Source organism: Vombatus ursinus, unplaced genomic scaffold (assembly GCF_900497805.2).
Source record: "Vombatus ursinus unplaced genomic scaffold, bare-nosed wombat genome assembly UNPS02014821.1, whole genome shotgun sequence".
In the NCBI taxonomy this organism is placed as follows: Eukaryota; Metazoa; Chordata; class Mammalia; order Diprotodontia; family Vombatidae; genus Vombatus; species Vombatus ursinus.
In genome coordinates, this window is record NW_020954599.1 from 46,292,813 (window position 1) to 46,317,957 (window position 25,145).

At 38.5% G+C, this 25,145-nt stretch overlaps 1 protein-coding gene across 1 annotated transcript in view; it reads right to left on the bottom strand.

Annotated features, from left to right (window-relative positions):
- GALNTL6 (polypeptide N-acetylgalactosaminyltransferase like 6) overlaps nt 1–25,145 on the bottom strand; it is a 959,075-nt gene that overhangs the window by 112,772 nt on the left and 821,158 nt on the right. Inside the window, exon 7 of the mRNA XM_027837462.1 lies at nt 6,705–6,822. Coding sequence (XP_027693263.1) covers nt 6,705–6,822 — 118 coding nt within the window. The remainder of the gene's footprint in view (nt 1–6,704; nt 6,823–25,145) is intronic.

Here is a 25,145-nt window from a genome sequence, read left to right on the forward strand (position 1 = left end):
ATGTTAGGCCATAGGAAGAAAAGTGCTTAGTATCCCATTTCTTGAAGATTCCTTGGGAAAGTCATCATTCAGAGTCAATTTTCCACTGAAGGACTATTTCTTTTTCGTATTTCCAGTCAATAAAACTTAGCTTAACAAAGCTGAGAGTACAAAACTTGATACTATTCCCTATTCTGCCATGAACCGGGTAAATGGCCTTTGGTGAGTTTTCTATTTTTCCAGTGACTTCTCATTTGGAAAATGGCAATTATAAAACAGATCTACCTTAAAATAATGTTGAATGTATAAAGAAATGAAATACAGCATTGCAAGGAGGGTTTTTATTGGAGGATTATTATTATTTATTTACTCTCAAGTAGTGAACAAACACTGCTTGGGAGAAGAATATCAAGGATGGACTGGCTAATACTTTTGAACTCATGCTGGACAACTTTTGATTCCTTGGTTGATTTGTCATATGTATATTCTATCCACATAGGTCACAACTGCCCCATGAGTTAGCAGAAGTCATAGAGGATTGCTGGGCTGAACATTTGTCTCATTGTTTGAGTCTGGTGATGATCCTCTCTGAGCTTAGAGAAGCAGTAACTTGGATGACAAACCTATGTTCTACCACCAGACCTGTACTTAAAGAACTTACAGGTAGGTAGGAATTTCCAGAGTTTAGGTTCACCTGGTATAGCTTTCAAGAGCTTCTATTTCGGGATGAGGAATTGGCAGCAAATACTTTTTTAACACCAGGCAAAAAATTAACAATGACTTTTTGAAGCTCATGAAGGAGTAATAAACAGAATATAATAAATAATAAACAGAAGATGAGCTCTAGCAGATTTGTTTCTAGGATCAGTTTCTGTTGTTTATATTATATGTATTTCTAATATTCATTAGAGACTACATCATCATCTCCTTTGTAGTTCCTCACAGTGCTAGCTAGCACAATGCTAAGAAGTTTGTGCGCATTGAGTAAGTGCCGTTGACTAATATACACAGCCCCTTCAAGGCAGCTCAGGTTCTACCTCCTGCACAAGTCCTTCTTATGCTTGGCCTACCCAGTTATTATTGTTCTCATTACTTCATATTTAACTATGTCTGTAAATATTGTATCCCCAGTAAAATGTAAGTTATTTGAGGGTGTATTTAATTTTTGGTTTTGTATCCTCAGGACCTAGCACTGTCTTTGTGTATAGTAGGCACTTAAATGCTTTGGGAATTGGATTTTTTTAAAACTCTGAAGTCACATTACGCAGAAACATCAGTTTCAACAACCTCCCCTACAGCAACTATCTTTCTCTCACAATTTATCCATTAGTCCATTAGTTCTCTGCTCTATTGAAGTTTATTAAATAAAGGTTATTTTTAAAACTGGAGAAACCTCCTTTCCCATAAGCAGTTGCTCTTCTCTCTCTCTCTCTCTCTCCCCCCCACCCCATGTATGTATACATACACACACACACACACACACACACACACACACACACACAATATCTTTCAGGGGCTTTAGGATGTAGATTGGCAGTTTAATTGTCCAGGAGGAGTGAATCTGGAGACAGTCTGTTACGAGTTATGGTTTGAGATAAACTAAAGACAACAGGTAAAAATATCTTTCCTGATAGAACCTGTCTTACAAAAAAAATGAAGAGAATTCAAAAGGAAAAGGAGAATTCTTGAGAAAAGATTTTGATTGGAATCTTGAATGAACTGAATGGTGGGACTGTGTTTTCAGAAGTGATTAGAAATCATCCTCAGTTATAGTGATGGTTTAAGATGACGCTGGTTGTGATAATTCTCCCAGCTAAAACTTGGTAAATAGTTATCTTTGTTCATTGTAGAGAGTTTGCCTTGAAGACATAAAGATCTAGGTTCAAGTCCTACCTACCACACATATTAGTTGTGTGACATTGGGTAAGTTATTTCTCAGTGATGTCAAACTCAAATAGAATAGGGGGCCACTAAACCATATATAACAATCTCTGCAGGCCACATATTGATTTCAAAAACCACATTTTAACACTATGTTCTATTGCATTTGTATTTATTTTGTTCAATATCTCCCAATTATATTTTAATCTGGTTCCTGCCACAGTTGGGGAGCATTATGGGGCTTTAGGGCATATGTTTGACATCTCTGACCTAGAAAACTTTCCAAGACTATGAGTTGCAGAGAAGGTGCTGACTTGAAGTTTTCTTATCCAGAAGATTCTTATATTAATGAAATCTCAGGTTTATTCTCTATTCCAGTCTTAGTGTTATTATTAGTTACACTGTTAATAAATTATATGGCCAGAAATTTTCATATTTATTTAGGGATAAAAGATTAAGGTTTTGATATATAAAAAGAGAAGAGTAGCTGCTCATAGGAAAAGAGCTTTATTTAGTTTTTAAAATAAGCATTTTTTAAAAACTGCAGTAGAGCAGAGAACTTATGGATAAATTAATGAGAGCGATGTCAAAATTTTAGTAATTAACAAGGAACTAACCAATCATGATCCTGGGTTAGCCTAGAGTTTGGAATGAATATGGTAATGAATCAAGTAAGCCAGATGAGAGATCACCACTCCAGGTATGCTAACTGTGACAATGGTCGACTCTCATACCCTGCCACATAGACAATGGATAAGCTATGATTGGTGAGTCAAAAGCTCTTCAATGAACAAAGTGTAGAAATGAATCATTCATATGTGATAGCCAGTGATTTTCTAATAATAAGAGATATGGGCAGTAAGGATAGGCAGAGATAGCTGAAAGAATGTCTGATGGACTATGATTGGGAATTTTAATTTAAGTAATTTATGGCTGCTGAGAAAGGGAATTGAATAATAAGAACACTTTCAAGGAGGATGATCTTTGTATATGCCTGAATGTGTGTATGTATTGGAGAGGCTGGACTGAGTAAAGTTCCCAATTTGTGGTACACATACCTCCAGGGACTGTAGGAAGCTTGTCAAGGAGGTACAGTGAATATTTGGTTTAACTATTAAATCCCACTAATATTAATCTCTACATTTCATTTATTACATGCATGTGTATGGAACATTCTAGAATTCATTTCATATTGAACAGTGGGCATGAGAAGGTTGCCTGATCACCATGGGGTTTGAGAATCATCTATATCTATATCTATATCTACATCTATATCCAACTGCTATCTGGCCTCTGAGCTACTCTGGCTGACCCAGAGAACTTTTGGAAGTCTCCTATCTATAGAAGGATGCATCCTAATCATGATCCCTGATCTGAGGATACTTTGATGAGAAAAAATAGAGTAAAGAGAAGATTCCTCCTACTACACTGTAAGTTCCATTAGGTTCAGGACCATCGTACATCTAAACTTTGTTTTCCTTAGAGCCTAGAAGAGTGTAATAGGTTCATAATAAATGTTTGTCAGATGAATGGATACTATTTTATAGAATAGTTTTTTGAACTGGGTTCTAAAAATTATTTTTGATGTTTAAATATACCTCTTATATGGTGTAATATGGTCAGTTGACATATTTACCAATCTTGAATTGATGACGAATTGTCCAGTTGCATTTTGCTTTTGAGATAAATGAGTAGAGAGCTCTAATTTTAAATTGCTCCTGGATCCTTCAAATAGGAATTAATGGCACAGGCAAAAAAAAAAATTACAGTGGCTTATCTCTTTCCCCCTCTTTCTTACTACTATTCTATGACAAATCAGAGTCATTTAATACAACTTATTGTGTTCCTTAAACAAAGTGAAGACTCCTAATTCTTCCATGTAAATTCTACTAAAGGCACCTGTTCAAGCTTTAGAAACATTTATTTTATTAAAAACAACAATGCCAACAGCCTTAAAAATACTAATAAGGAAGTCCAGGAACCCTCAGGTCAGCACACAGTAATAAAATGAATGACAGGATAGAGCTGAAATGGGACCCGCTGTGACATAGCTGTCTATGAAGAATCTGTCACTCAAACCAAACAAGCTAGGGCACTTTAGTCCTGAACTTGGAGTGCCGTTGCCATAGTTTCTACACAAAGATGACAAGGCTGCATTCCAATTATATCTTTCAGGATGACAGATAACAGGAAAATGGGAAATGGGGTAATAAAATCTGTGGTCACCTGGCAGGGATGTGACAGATAGAAGTGACAGAGATGTGAGAGATGCCCACTTATTTTGCCAAAGAAACACCCTATTTGGAATGTAAATGTATTTGCTTCAGCCTTTCCTTACTTTTCACCACCAAATTTCTGCATTTCTTGTTTTACCCTTTCCAACTTACCCCCTTCGTATGAAGTGTTGTTCAAAACATGGTTACCCCTCACTAAACGGAAATTTAATTACCAGAATTCTAAATACTAGATTCTACCAGAACCAGAGTTCTAAGGAAATCAGCCCTTGAACTTTCAGAAATTAGGGGTGGAAGAGTGCCATTTTGATTCTGCCATTATGCTCCAGATATTCTTGCTCTATTTGGCCCCACAGGGTTGAATCAGAAGCAATGAGTTCAAGTTGCAAAGAGGCCTACTTTGGGTTTGATATCAGGAAACACCTTCTAACAATTAGAGCTGTCCAACAGTTGAATTTCTTGCCTCAAGAGGTAGTGGGTTCTCCTTCCTTCAAGGTCTTCAGTCAGAATCTGGACAATCTGGACAGAATCTGTCAGGTATTACTGTGGTGGGAATTCCTTTGGGTGTGGTTTAGATTAGATGGGTAATGAAGTCCATTCCACTTCTCAATGATTCTATGATTTGGTACACTGGGTAGGTTGTGACCCCATACAGGATCATGACCCACAGTTTAAGAAGCATTGAAAGGGCTGCAAGTGGGAAAAGTTTAAGAAGCTCTGAACTAGAGGACTTCACTCACCCCAATGATGTGGCAAACTCTAATAACCAGCTAATGTCTAATAATGAATAATAGCACCCTGTAGGTTCGATGAATTCTATTAGGATGGTTTCACAGACCAGTCATTGGTTAACCCAACAGAGCAGAGGAACCAACATTATACTACCTGAGGTTTACCAGATACTTCCATATCCTAGCAGACTCTATGAAGGAAGGACTGAGTCTGATTTCTGGCTTTGTCTGTTATCTTCAATCACCTAACCTACCTTACAAACTATAGAGGTATCTAGAAAGGTACTACTAAATCTGAGTGATGGAAAAAGCAAAAAAAAAAAAAAAAAAAAGAGCGGCTATTGGTAAAGAATGTACTCTGATACAATTAGAAGTGTTAAATAATGGTAAGCAGGCAAGACCTGCTAAGGAGTCAGCAGGGACAAGAAATGAGTTAGGTTTGAAGTAGGCAATCATGAATTGCTAGGCTATACTTTCATTTTGATTACGTGACATTGAGTACAACATACTTTTTTTATTAACATTTTAACTATTGTTATAGAATTTTAATACAATCATACTGGCATGGTGAGTAGGAATCTGGATTTTGGGTCAGAGGACATGGGCTCAATTCCCATGCTCTGCCACTTTACTTACGACCTGTGTGACCATGGGCAAGTAATTTTTACCTCTCTGGGCTTAATTTTCCTTGTCTATGAAATGAATGAGTTGGATAATTCAGGACTTCTTGACCCACAGTTTAAGAAGCACTGAAGGGGTTGCAAGTGGAAAAAGTTTAAGAAGCACTGGGGTAAACAACCTCCAATGTTCTACCCAGCTCTAATTCTGTGATCTTATGTTTCTGATCTGTTTTGGTGGAGAGAGTTTGCAAGGTGGGATTTCCCTACTCTGACAAAGATCACAAATATTAAAAGGCTTCATCTATATTTAAGTATGATCTTAATTACATTCAGGAGCTCCACTTTTTTTTCCCCCTGACAAAACACAGCTCTCTGATTTCATAATGGAAGTCACTGAGAAAATACAACTCTACAGGTATTTGCTATATTATACATTTTGCTGGAATTTGTCTATCTTGCTAAATGCCTGTAACTTATGAAGGAATCTCTGGCTGGAAGGAAGTGTTTTGTTTCTACTGACACCATCTTTAATGCCTCCCCAGCTATTTAGGTACAACTTTTGGCAGTGTTCATTTTGCTTTGGTGGTTTGTTTTTGGTAGGAAAAACATTTCTTTTCAAATCAGAAACATGCTATTTGAAATCTCTTCTAGGAAAGATAAATGCTAATCAATAAAATACATGGAATATGAAAAAGTACAGTGTTCTGTTATGTGTATGTAATGCAGTGGAGAATTGAAGCAACAGGGAAAATTTAAAAATTTCAAACTGTCCTCTAAAATATCCGGATATTCAAGCCATAAATAAAGCTTGCTGGAATTCTTCATTTACCTTTCCAATCTCACCCTAGAGCCACTGAAATTTTGGGTGAAAATTGGGAAGATCAAAATGGGAATTCTTGATTCTGATCAGTCATAAAATCAAACTTAAATATTCTATTTTTCTCAGAGAGTTGGATTCCCTTAGCTATATATTGAACACTATTAATCATCATGGTTAATATCTCTTCAGGTCAGTAGAATGAAAAGTTACCTATCCTTTAGTATATAGGCTTTGCCACCTACAAATGGGATCTTGAAGAGCTGATTTGAAATGTGGGTGTTGCTTACTGAAATATATAGTGGTCTCTTCCAAAGGCTACCAAGGAAAATATCATAAAATCAGCCTTACAGAACGTTCACAAAGCAGATTGAAGATGATAAACCAAATTGCACTATTCCATCTGACAGCAAATATAGGGGAAAGCATCTGGGTGGCTTACCTTGAAAGATATTTCATACTGTTCTCCTCCCCAGATTTCTAAGCCTGGATCATAGCCACCCAATTCCCAAAACCACTTTCGGTCAACAGCAAAGAGCCCTCCAGCCATAACAGGAGACCTGTGGAATAATTAAAATAAGCTATAAAAGATGGTGAACATTAGGCCCCCTGATCATATGCTTGAAAGGCCCAAGAAGTGTTTCAGTAGTCAAATTGTAATGAGGCTTTAAGCAATAGTTGTTTATTGGTGAGTCTAGAGCTCCCATTTGGTCAATAACTGAAGTGGAAGTAGGAGCAGGGGGAAGATTCATTCTATGCTTTAAAATTTGCTGTTAAGTTTCTAGTGTTACAAATGCCCAGCAGAGCCCCATTTATTTCATCTGCATATCATGGGAGAGAAAGAAGTGAGTCTTAGTGACTCATCCTTTTGAAAATACCCATCTGGTTTTACAGAACTTGGTCAAAGTGAAGATGCATTTTCCCCTACTATAAAGGTAGTTTTTGAAAACACTGAGAATAATGCTGCAGATATTGCCTCTCAGAGAAGTATCTCTTTCTTTTATGATTGCCTCAGTTATTAATTTATCCTCACTTTTTCTGGAAGGGAATCCAGTCAATGGCCAGGAAAAACAAACAAACAAACAAACTCTAATTGAGTGTTTATTATGGCAGAACACAGGTACTAGGTGCTGCGTATAGGTCTGGTAATAGAATTTCTGAATCAAAGGATAGGAATTGCTTAGTCACTTTTCTTGCATGAAATGCACTCTCAAAATAAACAGAAGATACAGGCCCCTAGGAGGGTAGAGAGGGAACAATGTGACTGACCTGTACATGCTATGTTTTGTATATATGTGTGCACACACACATACACTCACATAAAGTAGTACTAAGTGAAGGATACATTTATACAGCAATGTATCATTAAATGAAATTTAATATATGGTAAAATAATAGCTAATTCCCAAGATGTATGTAGTGTTATAAGGTTTGCAAAACACTTTATAGTTGTTATCTTTGATTCTCACAACAACCTTGTGATATAGGTGCTATTATTACCCCCATTTTACAGATAAAGAAACTGAGGTTGCAGCGACTTTCCCAGGGTCACAAAGCTAAACAAATGTTGGAGGCAAGATTCTTTTCCAGTTCCTTTTCCAGTATTCTACTGATTGTGCCATAGAATTATGGAGAGGTAGCTTTGGCATAATGGATAAATAACTGACCTTGTCATTAGGGAGACTTTCAAATCTCGCTCTGACAAATACTTGCTGTTGTAAATATGATCAAGTCACTTAATATCCCAGGGCCTCAGGCAACTCATTAGGACAATGTGGAGTTGCTGATCTACACTGGTAGAATGTATTCACCAAGGATTTATATCAGGGATGGGGAACCTGCGGCCTCGAAGATGTATGTGGCCCTCTAGGTCCTCAAGTGCGGCCCTTTGAATCCAAACTTCACAGAATCTGTTCCCCAGCCCTGATATACAATAGGACTTTGCCACAAGGATAAAGCATCAGGTCTGAATCCAGCCTCTCACTTGCCACTCTGCCTTCCCACCTCCAAATAACATAAATTTGTAATTTGCTAATTTTAAAATTACTTTTATTGCATTTGTTTAATTTGAAACATTTCCAAATGGATAGTAAGCAAAATGGAGAAGTTTCAAATACTTGACAAAATGTTCACAAGCATATCCGCAAGCACATTACAAATACTAATTTGAGAATAACTGATATAGTAACTATAGAACATTCTAATTTCTTTATTGAAGCAAGTGGCCTGAGGACTTCTACTAGGGAATATATCCCAATTTTAGATGCTATATTCACTTGAAAGATATACTCTTAAATTTCCATTAAAAACCCTGTAATTCATAGCTTTAATTAGTTTAGACTACTCCTACCCCAATCAGCCTAGATGAGTGTGCAAATGATTTGTGAGAAGCCTCCAAAGATTTAACTCACTCTGGATAAACCCAGGGTGCACAAGTGGAAGAGTTACAGTGCTGTAAATCAATCACAGGTATTTTTTTCAATGAAGGAGAAGCTTAAAGAAATAAAAATGTATCCTATTTAAGTTTTACAGTTTTTACATTACACTTGAAATAAATGTCTTGCTCCTGGACCTACCTCATTTTAAGCTTCTCTACTCTCTCCTTTTCTCCCTCTCTTCCTCCCATCCTCTTCCTTTTCATACCTAATTTGAAAGTAAGATGTACTCTGCTGAAGAGAATATAAATTAACCTGAGGGAAAATAAGCATCTATTACATACCTCCTATATGCGAGGCTCTGTGCTAAGTATTGTAACAAATATTATTTCATTTGACCTTTGACCCAATGTTAATTATCTCCAAAGACCTAGGGATTATCTAAACTTTAACAATTTTGTGAGCTTTATAATTATTTGGTGAATTGAATTGAATGAAAAGTTTAATTGAGTTGAATTAATTTAACTAAACTTAAAATAAAATCATAAGCTTTTTTCAGGACAAAATCAAAGCAGAAATACAAAGAGAAATTATTGACTGGGAAAAAATAAAATATCCTTGATAAAAGTCTGATTTCCCAAATATATAGAGTATTGACACAAATATATAATACCAAGAGTTACTGCTTAATTAAAAAATAGTCAAGAAATATAAATTGTTTTCAGAAAAACAAATGCCAACTTGATGGTTATATGAAAACATGATTTAAATTACTAATGATAAAAGAAATTTAAGTTTCACTTTACACTCTAAAAATCGACAAAGATGACAAAAAATGGAAGTCATTTCTGAAGAGACTGCAGGATGACAAACACACTAACATGCTGCTGTCACTTGTTCTCACAGTTCTGGGAATCCATCTGGAATCATGCAAGAAAAGTGACTAAACAATTCCTGTTCTTTGATCCAGCAATTTCATTACCAGACCTATACCCAGAGGAGGTCAAAGACAGAAACAAAAGTTTAGTATATGCCAAAATGTTGGTAATGATACTTCATGTTGTAGCAAAGAGATGGAAACAAAGAGAATGCCCATGAAATGGGGGAATAGCTGAACTGACTGTGGTAGATGAATGTAATAGAATATTATCATGCAGGGAGAAATGATGAATGAGGGGAACTCGGATAAATGAAAGATTTGTATGCACTGATATAGAGAAAAATAAGCAGAACCAAGAGAACATTGACTATAACAATTTAAGTTTAAAAAAAAAATCACCAAAAGCTGAACTCCCAGTGACTGAAAAATCAAACAAATCCCTGGGAAAAAACAGATACATTTTTCTCTATCCTCCTGGCATCGAGGTTGGGGTATATAAGGGCTGAATGTTCATACATTGTCAGGCATGGTCACAGTTGCCTTTTGACTCAGTTGCCTTTTTTATTCCAAGGCAAGAACTTAGTTCAAGGGGCAGGGAAAATATATGCTGAAATGACTGTGTTATCAAAAAGAAAAGGTATCAAAAATATTTTTCTTAAAAATTAAAACTGTGCAAGGGTCTTCTTTTTCTGTGCTCCTACTTTGTATATATAGATGGAGATCATTAGTGGTGATTGAATTTTAAGATATGGTTCAATTTGTTCAGACTTGTTTTCTTGATCTACCAGGGTAGAATTAGGATACGTTGGTGAAAGTCGAAGATATAGGTTTTATTTACATAGGAAAGAACTTCCTAACAATGAGAACCATCCCAAAGTGGAATGGGCTGCTTGTAGAGATAATAAATCACTTCCTAGGATGCTAGAAAGGGGATCTTCTTTCAGATACAGCTCAGATTAGTTAGCCTTTGAAGTCTCTTCCTACTTTGATTCCATGATAAATTACAAAAACTCTTAATTACATAATTTCATTTTAATTATCTGATTATAGATTTATATTATTTTAGAGCCTTTAATTTAGTTTAACCTGATCATTTTTATAGATGATAAAACTCATTCCTAGAGAAGTGAATTGATTTATCTAAGGCCACACAGAATTTAGTAATGGATAGCATCAGTTCTCTCTACTCCCAAGGCCAGTGTTGTTTTCTTTCTTTTTAAAAACAAAATAATTATCTTGTTTTTCAATTATTGAGCATTCCCACCCCCCACACCCACTCCCCTCTACATACTGAAGAATGTAGGAAGGATGAAAAGAAGAAAAGAAGAAAGGAAGGAAAGAGGGAAGGAGAGAAGAAAGGAAAAAAAGAAAGAAGGAAGGAAAGAAGCCCTTTATCACATAAGCACAGTCAAGTAAAACATTTCCATAGAGGTCATGTCCAAAAATACATTTCTTATTCTTCATATTAATCCATCATCTCTTTCATGATATGGGTTGTGTTCTTCTCACTAGGCCATGTCTACCTACATGAAAGTCCAATTCTGAGACCAATATTTGGTAGATTTTGAATTAGACAGAAAGGCTCCCAGAACAAGTAATCATTTTGCACGAGGAGGTCTGGTAGATATTGAGTAATGGTTCTCATGTTGTTAAAGGGAAAGTGACATTTCTTGGGGTGCCTAACTGCTCCTCTCCCCTGCCCCCAATGCAACTAAATTACAATCACATTTAAGAAGAAACGAAGGCTTTTTGGCCTTTGTTCTTCAAGATTCCTCCCAGATTTTCATGCCCACTGACACTCTGTATTTATTTATCATATATTCTTTATTTACATATTTGTGAACATATATCCCCTGCCAACCTAGAGACTAAAAGCTGTCTGAGGGTAGGTTTTTTTTTTAGCTGTATCCCTGTGTGTGGATAGTACCTGTGCATAGTACCTGCTATGCAAGACATGCTACTAGATGCTGATTAGTTGAGAGACTAATGTGTTTTGGTCCAAATGTGATTTCATTCACGTGGGGGATGTCTGGTGTGGAAATTCCCTCCACCAATGTAAACTGGTAACTTATTGTGACTCGTAGTCTTGGACATTTACCCAGGGCACATGATTTGCTCATGGCTACAGAGCGAGTGTATTTGACAGGCAAGAAGACTTGAGCCTCAGTATTCCTGCCTATAAGGTTGGCCTTCTTGTGCTCACTAAATTTTCCTGGATTGATCTAATTAACATTTCAATGACAGCCCTGAATACCAATAGTTCAAGGTGAATGATTTACTTTGCTAGGCATGCCCTTATCATTGTTACGGTAATAGTTACTAACGGTATCTTAGCATCATAGATTTAGAGATGAAGGGACCTTAGCAATTATCTAGTACAATGCATTCATTTTACAGATGAAGAAACTGAGGTAGCAGAGGGAATAAATCAGTTACTTGAAGTTACATAGACAGTTAATGGCAGAGCTGGGATTTGAACCCATCCCTCTGACTCCAAATCCAGTGATTTGTTCGCCGTGCCACGATGCCTCTAAAACTTGGTAAAAAGTCGTGAGATTCCTTTTCTTTAACGATATACGCAAGGATACATTAATAAAGACAGATATAATAGAGAGGATTAATTATGTCCTTTATGTAAGTGGTCCTCACCCTATACACATTGATCATTAATGCTTTGATATTTTTTAGCTTCAACAAAATATTCAGTGTGACTCTGTACAATAATAAATTAGCAAACATACCTTCTGTGGACTGAATAATTTGTCTCACATTTATGGATTGTTACTTTCAAATATACATAGATGTTGTGTTAATTAATAAAATGCAAATTCATTAAAATGTGTTACTAAATTCAGATTAAACTTCTGTTCTCACACTCAAAAAACTTCGGAACCGTTATTTGATATTCTAAAGGTAATTATATCTCTCCTTCCAGCCTATTATTCTCCTCTCAATGGAAATAGAGAACTACTATACACAATTTTCAGTTATGCACTTCTGATCTCTCTTTTCTAAGGTGAATGCTGCAGTAATCTCAATCTCTTTAAGTCTTTCCCTATTAGTCTCATTTTCCAAACTGCTACCATCTTGTATTCCCTTCCAGATGATCTCCTAGGCCATCTCTTATTTTCCCCAAATGTTCCTTGCCTTGTTTTTTCTTTTCTTTTCTTTTCTTTTCTTTTTCTTTTCTTTCTTTTTCTTTGAGGACTGTGGATGCTCTGAGGGATGTTTTCTAATAGGGCCGTTATGTTTGCATCATTTTCAGAAGAGCTATGGGAGTTGTGCACACAGAGCCACAAGTCCTGAGCCAAGCAGTTGTATGCAATTAAAATACGCTGGCTAACTGTCTGGGCCATTCTCGTGATTCCCTCTTCTAATATTAATATCAACATGAAATTGATTTGTAACAACAGCTCTTGTTCAGGATTCTTTATTCCCTAGACAGTAGAAATATGGTGGCATTCTGAATGGATAACTAAAATCAATTCTCTACTTTGCATTAGGGGTAATGAACAAGGTGATAAATGGGATTTTCTTCTAGCTTATAGTAAACCAGTTTACTTCACCATAGTAATTTTATCCTCTATATTATGTTGCATTTTAAATTAATGAAGCTATAATATAAAAAGTGCACTGGAAGCTATTCCTTATTCTGTTGCTACAAAAAAAGACCTTGCATAGTCTCATTCAAGTATACATTTTTCAAAGCACACTATGGTCCTCTTGCTGAAAGCAAGACATAGAACTTAATGGCTTCAACCGTACTCCATAACATTCCCCAAATTTAATGGGTTTTTACTTTCACTGTTATGTCCTACCTGACTCTTTATCCACATACATGAAAAAAAAATGAATTGTTTTATTAGACATTTTCTCTTTGGAATTTTCCCTACTCTAATTTTCATATTTAGTCCAATACTATCTGATCCAATCCAATTAGTACTTATTAAATACCTACAATATGTGAGATATTTGGAATACAGAGACAAAACAAAAACAGCCTTCTCCTCAAGGAGTTTATATTTTACTAGGGGTGATAGATAAATAAACATTAACAGGCAAGTATGCGTCTACATATGCATATGTGTATATATTAACTTTTGGGATATTATTCTATGTATGTGTGTGTGGTATATACATGCATATATTGTTGTTCAGTCATTTTGAAGAGGAGGGGGGTGCTCCTAGATGCACCGAATCTGCCAGAATGAATTCAACCCAGATCTTCTTCCAGTCAGAGAAAAAAGTTTATTAAAGATAAAGCCAGACTCCCAAGGAAGCCAAACATCAGTTATCTAAATGGGGGTTGGTGGGGGGGGGGGCGCTAAGGAGGCCAGGTGATGCCCATTTACGGGTGGGCGTGGGAGTCTCAGCCTCTAGGGGCATGAGAAATTCCCAGCCTCTGAGTAGGGGCTGGGGTGGTTAGGCCAGGTGAGCCTGTGAGGATGAGCGGGTAAGAGCCTCAGCCTCTAGGCTTGAGAACAGCTCAGCCTCTGAATGGGGGAAAGATGAATCTTAAGTACAGAAAGACTGGGGGAGGGGTCTAAGAGTGGCCAAGCAGTTTGGAGTGATGGGAGGAGGGGTCTAAGGAGATCTGGATAGGAGTGGCTAGCAAGCTGGGGTGAACAGAACTCCTGGGTCCTGGACCTCGTGGGATCTGGCCAGGAAGGCAAAACAATGGAATGAGAGGCCAGTTGAAGGGGGAGGTGATAAAGAAAAGGGTCCAGGTGAGAATTTCCGTTTGGAATGTCTGAGAGATTTGAACAGACAATGAGAATAGATAATGAAGGGAACTGAAAGAGCGGGAAGTTTGCTTTCAAAGAGCTTTTAAAGGGAAATAAGGCAGTTTCTAAAACTTTAAGGTTTTACAAACTGAAGCTAGGTTCTTTTTGGGGCCAGGAAGGAAAGTGCATTTGAATAAGATTTCAAAGAGAGTATCTAAAGGTTTTAAGGTTTTTCTGGGAATTGTAAACAAAGGAGCCAAATTGAAAAGGGGCAAAAAGGGAAAAGGGGCAAAGGTAAACCTCTTCAATTTCGGTCTTGTCTGACTCTTTGTGACCTCATTTGGGGTTTTCTTGGCCATTGATACTAGAGAGGTTTGCCATTTCCTTCTCTTGCTCATTTTACAGATGAGGAAAGTAAGGCTTTAAGTAAGGGTTAAGTGATTTGCCCAGGGTCACACAGCTAGTAGGTGTCTGAGGCCTGAGTTAAACTCAGGAAGAGAAGTCTTCCCGATTCCAGGTCCTGTTCTCTATGTACTATGCTACCAAATTGCCGTTTATTGGTATATGTGCATGTGTGTGAATAAGTAAGCAGTTGTAAGCAATTATGTACATATATGTATACATACACACCTAACTTTGCATTTACATATACATGTATATATGATAATTTGGGTTGGGAGAGAGGACTAACAATGATGGGGATCAGGAAAAGTTTTCATAGATGTTAGACACAAAAACTGAACTCTGAAAGAAGCTGGATGTTTTAAGAGGCAGAGAGCTGAGAAAAAATATTCCAGGTACTGCAGACACATAGAAGGCAGAGCTGGAATGCCAAGGCTGGGGAATAGCGGTGTAATGGGGGTCTGATAGAGCTTCACTGGCCTGTCCCCAGTCATAGCAGGTCAGGCAGTTTGGCTAGATTGTAGAGAATATAAAGGGAAGTAATGTGAAATAAGCCTGGAGGTGTTTGTGTTGTGAGGGTTTGTGAATTTGACTGTAAAGGGCTTTCAGTGTTAAGCTGAAGCATTTGTATTTTATGCTATTGTACTTCTGGAGGCTTTGAGACCAAAACAATTTTTAAAATGATATCTGATTATGATTATATATTTAAATATTTTTGTATGAAGAATATTTAAATATCAATCTTTAGTAGCAATTGAAACTAAGTCCTAGGAACTCATGGAACCCTGTACTTTGGTTGCCCTTTCTTTGCACTAGGTTTTCTCAAGAGCTCAGTCCTTTGACAATTTCTTGCCAGCTTTCCCTGGCTGGTGTGAGTGGGAATCTTGGATGCCTGAGTAACAGTGCAAGTTTGGTCAGAACTGTAATGGGCCTCTTTGCTTCAGGCCCCAATCAAGCCAAGCTAATCAACTTAGACAGGAACAGAGTAACCTGTGCAGTAACATCCCATAGACATTTTTAGTTGGCACACAACGGGTGAATGTTCACCATTAAAGATCCTCATTTTCAACTTGAATTCAGCTATTGAATTTAAAATATCACAGGGCAAAATAACATCATCTACTTTGGAAATGCTTGTTCATTTAAGTACTGAGCATTTACTGCAATTAGAAAAACTATGGGGGAAAAGTGGCTGAAATAGCAGCTCCTCATGCAGACTAATTTCTGTCATTTACTTAAGAAAAAGGACAATTTCATGTAATTTTCCTCCTTTTTATAGCATTTCCATTACAACATTGGTACACTGTAGGGACACTTGACACAAAGTACCTGGGACTTATGTCAGTGTCTCAATGCCTGAGGTATCCTTGACACAAGAGCATTTTGGAGTGAATTATTCACACAAACACAAGCAGGCACATAATATCTGATGCACAGATCTGAGTTTCTTTTGCTCATAATGAATAAGAATCTTTGGAGATGCTCCCTTTGTTTGGAAGGTCTCTATAATTGAATGCTACTGTAGTCGGTGTCTACAAAGTTGCCTCATCTCTTTTAGGAGCCTCCAAAGAATTTCTAACTAGGGAAGACAGATTTCTGAGATAGGAAAATGAAGAGACACATGGATAGAGTTACACATTGCCCTTTTTTTAGTTTGCTCTTCAGAGAAACTTCTTTTCAGCCCTTTGAGGTATAGGGTACAGAGAGCCACAGGAGTTAGCCTGAGGGTCCCTACACATCACGTGAGTGTACAGTGGGAGACTGACTATAGGAGTCAAACTCTTGGCTGCTGGGATCCAAACTTCTCTCTGCAGTGACTGGGATCAATGCTGTAGAAGTGAACAGATTGGAAACAGAATCAGAGATCACAGCGAGAGGTGGTCCCTGAGTGCAAGAGACTGTTATCTACCATGAAGTTTTGCAGACTGGCGAACTAGAAGCAAAGAGTTAGCCTTTTTTCACTATGCTGTACTTGCCTTTGCGGTTTAAGCTCTGAAGTCTGAGGCTAGGGTTCTGAACACAAACATATGCCTGCCCCTTTATTCTCCTCCATGACCGATAGGTTTAAGTACTCCTGGACCTTTCCCCAGACACTCCAAAAATCAGAAAGGGCAGTCAGGAGGAGTTTTTGGAGACAGTGGGGGCATAAAGCTGCATATGGGAAGCACTTAATCATTTTTTCTTTTATTTTTTGTGTCTAATACATGTGTGATCACTGCCTATTTTTTTGTGAATGTGAAACAATAATTCTTAATTCTTAAAAAGTATGCCTGCTATACTAGTAGTGTGGATTTTGCTAGGTATGCTGGGAATTGCATGAAACTTAGCTTGTATGTACATGCTCAAATCTCTCACAAATTATATAGAATTTACACTGGCAATTGTATGTGCCTGTCACCTGGCACTCCAATAATGTCCCACAATTCCTCATGGCAAAGACTGATATTATACTGTAAAGAAAAATAAGAACAACAACAAAACCTTGAGAATTTCTGATGTGTAGGATCATTTTGACAGAGAGGAAGTCCAAATGTAGGGTGAGGGTAGATTTTCCTATTTAAAAAAAAAATTCCTGAGCTGTTAGTCTAAATTTAGCACCTAGACAGCATGAAATTAAACCTGCCCATAGCCATGATACTTGGTGGTGTGAGAGGCTAATGTGCACATATGACAGAGAGACTCTGATAGGGACACTTGACTGGTAGACAAATAGTGTCATTTGGTAGACAACTCAGAAATTACACACCTTCACTGGGTAATTAATATGGTATATTATACTGTCTTTTGAGGGCTTAAGAAAGGCAGAGCATGAGCTTACAAGGGTTACTGCTGCTATCACCATACACCAAGTATCAAGTGTATATGCAGAAAGTGCACAAACAACCTACATATTGTGGTTTAGGATTATGCATTTCTGAAGATTTCCTGTATTTTACTTAATGTAGCTCCTTTATGAAGTCCCTTATTGAAGAAAGCTTAAGATTCTTCCTTTTAAAGTCTGCAATATCAAACTGTAAGGCAGAATTAGTAGGAAAGGAAGGGAGAAATTAATTGACCAAAGCTGATGATAGAAATAGATTCTCTTTTGTGAACTTACAAAGTCCTTTTTACTGCTTATGTGTGGTCACATTCAGCTTTGTATCTTAATTACATGTATACGTTTTATTCCTTACATTAGACTGTAAACTCTGAGGGCAGGGGCCATTTCTTCTTCACATTTGTATTTATATCCCCTTACTGACTTGTACGTAATAGGTAGCAAATACCGAATGTCTGTTGAATTGAACAGGAAATCTTTCAATTAATGTTGAAAGCATTCTCTCCCTTCCCTTGTCCCAGCAAAGTAGAACATTTTTTTTGTTGTTGTTGGTTTCTGTTGTATCCAACTGTTCATGACCCCATTTGGGGTTTTCTTGGCAAAGATACTGGAGTGGCTTGCCATTTTCTTTTTCAGCTCATTTTACAGATGAGGAAACTGAGGCAATCAGGGTTAAGTGACTTATTCAGGGTCACACAGCTAGTCTGAGGCTAGATTTGAACTCATGAAGATGAGTCTTCCTGAATGAAGAAGACTTATTGTAGTGAATTATAATAACACTGTAAGTGTTGTGTATTCATCAAGAGTTAGTGATAAAGTAGATGAGAGTCGTCCTGGAGTCATAAAGATCTGGGTTTAAGTCCTGTCTCTGACACACACTGCCCTGTGTGACCTTAGGCAAGTCACTTAATTTCTCAGTATTCTAGGCAACTTTTGTTCTACAAATTCTACAAATTTGATGACTAGGAGAGAAAGTTCCTTCCGAAGGGCTCCCTACTCTAATGAAAGAATAGCAATGTAGGAAGTAGTCTAGATTTTATGCATGCAAAAAGAGGAGTAGATTTGTAATGAGAATACCTGGGTTTGAATCCTGGCTATACCATTACTGCTTGGGTGATGAAGTAATATCTGCTTTCTTGCCTTCAGTTTCCTAATCCCCTAAATTGGGGGTTGGACCAGATGACCTCTAAGGTCTCTTCTAACCCTATATCTATGACCTAGACAGCTAGTCATTCTAAAGTTAGACTGAGCAGATGCTCTTTTACAAAAAAGGGGGTTGAGTGATGGGGAAAAAAAAAAGGATCGTGTATCTGTCAATACCTATCATGCTGTGCTGAATTCAAATCAAGTCCCTTAAGACTATAAATTGAGCTTAATGACCTTGATCTCATCCTTGGCTGCTGTTGAGGGTGGTGAAATTGTATAGCATAGGTTTCCTTCCATGCAGGCTCAGCAGTTGGCATACATGTTTAGCGTGAGATGAAAGGAAACACTCTGCCTGAATAGGCTAAATTAGTAGTAGTCTCAGTGGCTTCAAGAATGGGCAAAACAACCCCCCAGTGCTATTTCTGCACAGCTCTTCTACTGCATCATCCTCAAACGGGCATGAGATAATATTGGTAAATGAAAGAGCTTCATCATTGTTTATTACATCAATAGTCCAGATTGCTCAGGAGCTCACATACAAGGACAGAGAATGGAGCCTCTTTTTTTTTTTTTTCTGCTTTGGACACAAAATGTTCTGCTCAAGAGATAAATGTTCCTTATAAAAACCTACGCCTGACTTGAAATGGGCAGAATGCCTGTTGTTGCTTCATTTATTGAATAAACAGTAGACAGTTAAATCTTATGGAAAAATCACCCCCTTCATGTACTTATAGAATATCAAACACAGCATTTTCTGTTCATGTGATTGCTATCCAGGGGCAATTTTTGTCTCTACTTCTAGAATTTTATATTAAACTGGGATTTAACTTAAGTGTAAGAGTGAGCTTCGCAGCAGTCATATTCATTTTGTAATGAATTCACACTCCAGGTGTTTCCTCTTCTCTTCAGTGTAATGACCTTATGCTAAGGATGGCTAATTCACCCTGTCACAAGAAGGATAACTTAGTGGTCACAACTACAAAATTTCGGATGCCTGGAATCTTTAGGTGGCTATAGGACGTACTGACAAAATTGTTCATGATTTTAGGGACCAATTCAATATTCAGCCAGTAGGTGCCAAAGGCTGAAATTGAACCAGGTCTTCCCAGATTTGAAACCAGCTCTCTATTCATTGTTCCACACTGCCTCTCCTTGAAATGGAGGAATAATAAAGTAGCTCACCTCTCCATGAGGTTTGATATTAAAAGTGGTGAGAAAACCCTTGGCCAGTGTACTGCATTCTCCACTACTGTATCCCAGGTAAACACACAGATAACACCATTTGTTGGGCAGGAGAACACAGGAGGGCTCATAACACCAACAGGTGTTCTAGCACAGGTTCACTTTTGATCTGGTCAGACAGGAAGATGGCTTTGGAGGGGTTAAATAAGCTTACTTTATTCTAGTCTAGTCTTCTCGATAGGATTGCTGATCATAGGAGCACCATTTCCTACAGCATTCCCTCAGCACACTTCTTGCAGGGGCAGGCAGGAATAGGAGTATAACTCCTCATCCCCTAAGCCTCAATGGGGGCTGGTTGAGGCAAACACAGACTCCCCCCAACCTTTGATGGGGGCCGATCAAGGCAGGTACACACATTCCTCCATGTATTACCCAAATCCCAAAATGGGTTCCTCCACTTACTTATTCAGTGAATCTAAGATGCAGCTTGGTGTAGTGGATAGAGCACTGGACTTAGAGTCTAAGAGACGTGGTTCCATACTCTGTCTTCTATACTTAATTAGGTGTATGATCTTGGGCAAGTCTCTTAACTGCTCAAAGCCTCAGTTTCTTTATCTGTAAAATGTGAATAACAGTACCTATAATGCCTACCTTTACAGGGTTCTAAGGCTCAAATGAGATAAGGTATGTGAAGTCTTTTTCAAACATCATAATGCTTTATGACTGCCTGTTATTTTCTAATCAAGATGGAAACTTCATCCAGTGATACGGGTCACAATTTCTCCACACCTTCTCAATTTGTCTGGGTCTTATATCAGTGCAAATATTCTATAAGGTGTCCATGCTAGGTGGAGGCCTTTTTGTCCACTGTGTGGACACAGTTGAGCATTTGGGATGCCCCATTGCTTCTATCTTGATCTCACTGCATGACTGGCCCATCTCATTTTCTGATGGTTCCCTTTATGCCATTTATTCCTGCGTGATTCTTCTTTGTTAAGATGCTGTAACTTGTGCCTGCAAAGCCTCTCTCTAGTGCCTTTTGTCTGACCCACAACTTTAATGTCAATGGACAAAAATGATTACCATTAATCAGTCAACAAGCAAGTATCAGGATTGTGCTATGTACTAGGCACTGTGTTAAGTGCTAGGGATACAAAGATGGGGAAAAAAAGAAAGACACCATTAGTAGTTGTGAGGTGAATTTTAGTGTGTGTAAGGAGGATTTTGTTATTCCTTTTTAGGTAACAACTCCAGGATCCTAGATAATATTTCTCATGAATTATGGTTGAAAATAACTTCTACCACACAGTCACAGTAGAGATATAAGGGGAACGTAATGTACGCCTGCGCTATGCTAGGTCATGATGATATTGCTCAAGTTAACCTGTGGGCTTAATGTTGGCAAGATGCCTACTTTGTCTGTTGCCCTATAAAGCAAGTGGGTACTGGTCAGTAAGTGGAGGAACCCATTTTGGGATTTGGGTAATACATGGAGGAATGTGTGTACCTGCCTTGATCGGCCCCCATCAAAGGTTGGGGGGAGTCTGTGTTTGCCTCAACCAGCCCCCATTGAGGCTTAGGGGATGAGGAGTTATACTCCTATTCCTGCCTGCCCCTGCAAGAAGTGTGCTGAGGGAATGCTGTAGGAAATGGTGCTCCTATTATCAGCAATCCTATCGAGAAGACTAGACTAGAATAAAGTAAGCTTATTTAACCCCTCCAAAGCCATCTTCCTGTCTGACCAGATCAAAAGTGAACCTGTGCTAGAACACCTGTTGGTGTTAGGAGCCCTCCTGTGTTCTCCTGCCCAACAAATGGTGTTATCTGTGTGTTTACCTGGGATACAGTAGTGGAGAATGCAGTACACTGGCCAAGGGTTTTCTCACCACTTTTAATATCAAACCTCATGGAGAGGTGAGCTACTTTATTATTCCTCCATTTCAAGGAGAGGCAGTGTGGAACAATGAATAGAGAGCTGGTTTCAAATCTGGGAAGACCTGGTTCAATTTCAGCCTTTTGCACCTACTGGCTGTGTAACTCTGGGGAAGTAACTTAACCTTTCAGGAAACTCTAAGACTAAGGTGCATTGGATCCCATACTAGTAAAATCCCATAGTATGGATCCCATAGTAGTGAAATCCCATAGTATGGATCCTGTACTAGTGAAATCACAGGTTCAGTCCCTATTGTTTTTACAGACCTATTTATATTTGAAGAAACTGTAGGTGTGCAGAACGTTAATTCGAGCTGTTTGCGTAGAAGAAAACATCTGCTTTTAAGAAATGTGCTAGTTCAGTAAGTGGGGCTTCAGCATCCTTTCAAAGAGGGCTAGGAACTTTGAGGTAAGAAGTTTGTGCTAATTGCACTAATGAAATATAGTTGAGGGCAAGAGGAAGGACATAGTTTATGAATTCTGGGGCCTCTGGACATGGAATAATACAACTAGATCTGCAGCCATCTTTGAAATAGGCCTTCCCAGTCATCACCACTTAGTAGATCACACCTTATTATGCTGACATGCTGCATGACAGTCTGTTAATTTGTGGAAATGCTTTGAGAATTTCATCGACAATGCAGACACTGAGTGGTGGATCAGGTTCCCCAAGGAGGCTTTTGATTTCATGAGTGCGTCTGACAGCATTTAGAGGTGGAAGTCACGGTAAACGGCTTTGTGGGAAGAGCAATCTTCAAGAAACAGAAAGTATGGCCCACTTTGGCTAAAATATATCTTGTGGGAGGGGGGCAGGGGTGGGGAGAGGGGAGGGAATATAACTTTAAGGTTTGTGAAACACTTTAGAGATATCTCATTTTATCCTCGAAACAACCGAGGGAGGCTATTGTTTATCTCCATTTTATAGATGAGGAAACTGAGGCACAAAGAGATGCAGTGACTTGCCCAGGGGTCATTTATAGTCTTTAAGGGTTGCTGGTGTAGGTTACTAGGACTTGCCCAGGGTCACCAATGTCTGTGTCATAGGTGGGCTGTGATAATCTGTGCCTTCCCGACTCAAAGTTTGGCACTTTATCTACTGTGCTAAGCCGATTTTTCTCACACAATACCTTCTTTCTAATTGTTGAACATCAGTTACTCTATGTGGAAAAAATACAAAAGGACTATTAAAAGTACATAAGAGGGGCAGCTAGGTGGTACAGTGGATAGAGCACTGGCCCTGGATTCAGGAGGACCTGAGTTCAAATACAGCCTCAGACATTTAACACTTACTAGCTGTGTGACCCTGGGCAAGTAACTTAATCCCATTGCCTAGCAAAAGAAAAAAAAAAAGTACGTACGAGCCACAGTAAAGAAGATAGCCTTCTCCATAAGGTGAATAATTCAGGGGCAGCATGACAGTAGACCCACTTTGGAATCAGTAAGACCTGGGTTCACATCCTGCTTCTGACACGTTGACCCATGGAATCTTGGGCAAGCCATGTACTTTCTTAGAATTATACATTACATGGGACTTGCTGAGCTATGTCAGGAGAAAGATGTTTGTCATAGGTCTGGACAGGTGAAACAAAGAAACAGAGGTAGACCAATCACTCAAAGAAAATGAAAACCTAGATGGTCAGTTCTGTTCTCTATGGGTAGTCTCTAGACAGTAAGAGAAGGTGAAGAAGGTCTCCAGCTTGCTGAATGGCTGAATGCTGTTTTCCGTTAGGAGAAAAACAGTGTACTCAGTGGAATAATAGGATACAGGCAAGAATTATACAAGATGAGAAGAGGAGGAGGAGATTTAGGGAGCAACCACCCTGGTGAGATCAGACATCTACCCAAGTTTCCAGAGCAATTATGCAACAAGAGTAATGACCTTGATAATATTTAAAGTCTGTGCTTCCTGGCCTTGTACCAAACTTTCACAAATTCACAAAGTGCTTTTCCTAAAATCACCACCATCACAATGGCTAATATTTACAAAATACTTCAAGATTTGCAAAATGCTTTACAAATACCTTGTTTTGTCCTCATAAAAACCCTGAGAGGTAGCTGCTATTATTATTCCCATTTTCCCAGATGAGGAAACTAATGAAGCAGAGGTTAAGTAACTTGACCAGGTGTTTCACAGGTAAACAAACAGGTAACACCATTTGTTGGGCAGGAGAACACAGGAGGCTCCTGATACTAACAGGTGTTCTAGCACAGGTGAACTTTTGATCTGGTCAGACAGGAAGACAACTTCGGAGGGGTTAAGTAAGTTGAGTTTATTCTAGCCTAGTCTTCTCAAAAGAGTTTGCTGATAATGGGAGCACCAATTCCTGCAGCATTCCCTAATCACATTTCTCCCAGGGGCAGGCTGGAATAGGAGTACAACTCCTTCAAGAGCCCCTAAGCCTTGATGGGAGCTGATCAAGGCAGGTACACGCATTCCTCTATGCATTACTCAAATACAGAAATAGGTTCCCCCACTCACTGACCGGTGCCCACTTGCTTTATAGGGCAACAGACAAAGAAGGCATCTTGCCAACATTAAGCTCATAGGTTAACTTTAGCAATATTATCATGACCTAACACAGTGAAGGAGTACCTACGTCTCTACTGCAACTGCACAGTGGAGATGTTTTCAACAATAATCCATGGGAATTATTATTTATTTTGGCCATGGATCCTAGAACTATTATCTAAAAAGGAATAACAAAATCATCCTTACACACACCAAAATTCACCTTACTTACACCAGGGTCACCCAACTAGCAAGTATTTGAGGCCACATTTGAACTCAGTTCTTCCTGATTCCAAGTACACTGCTCAATCACCTAGCTGCCTTATCATTGAGGTTTAGAGGTTCTGGGACCCCAAAATATCGAGAGCAAGAGGCATGGATCCTACCCAAATGAATTTGACCCAAGCCTTCTTTCAGCCAAAGACAAGGTTTATCAAAGATCAGCCATGTTGGCCAGACTTTTAAGGAATCTAAACATTTGTGACGCTTATTGACAAGCAGGCTTGAGCAAGTCTCATCCCCTGCCTGGATTATAAGAATCTGAGCATTTGTATCTCTAATATAAGTGGGCCAGATTTTAAAGAATCTGAGCACCTTAATGGAGGCCATATTGGACCTTATATACAGAAAGACTGTGGGAGGAATTTAGGAGTGGTCAAGTAGTTTGAGGTGACTGGAGGAGGGGTCTGGGAGAAGAGGTATCTTGATGGGAGTAGCCAGTAAGCTGGGGTGACTGGAGGAGGGGTCTAGGGAGGATCTTGATGGGAGTGACTTGCTGGTCAAGAATGGGGTCTAGATAGGATCAAGGATGGGAAGTAGCTGACAGCCTAGGGAGGTAACAGACAATAGAGGTCTAGGCTAAATTAAGGTTAACAGAGAATTGGGAGATTGGGTTTAGGCAACAGTGAAAGCATA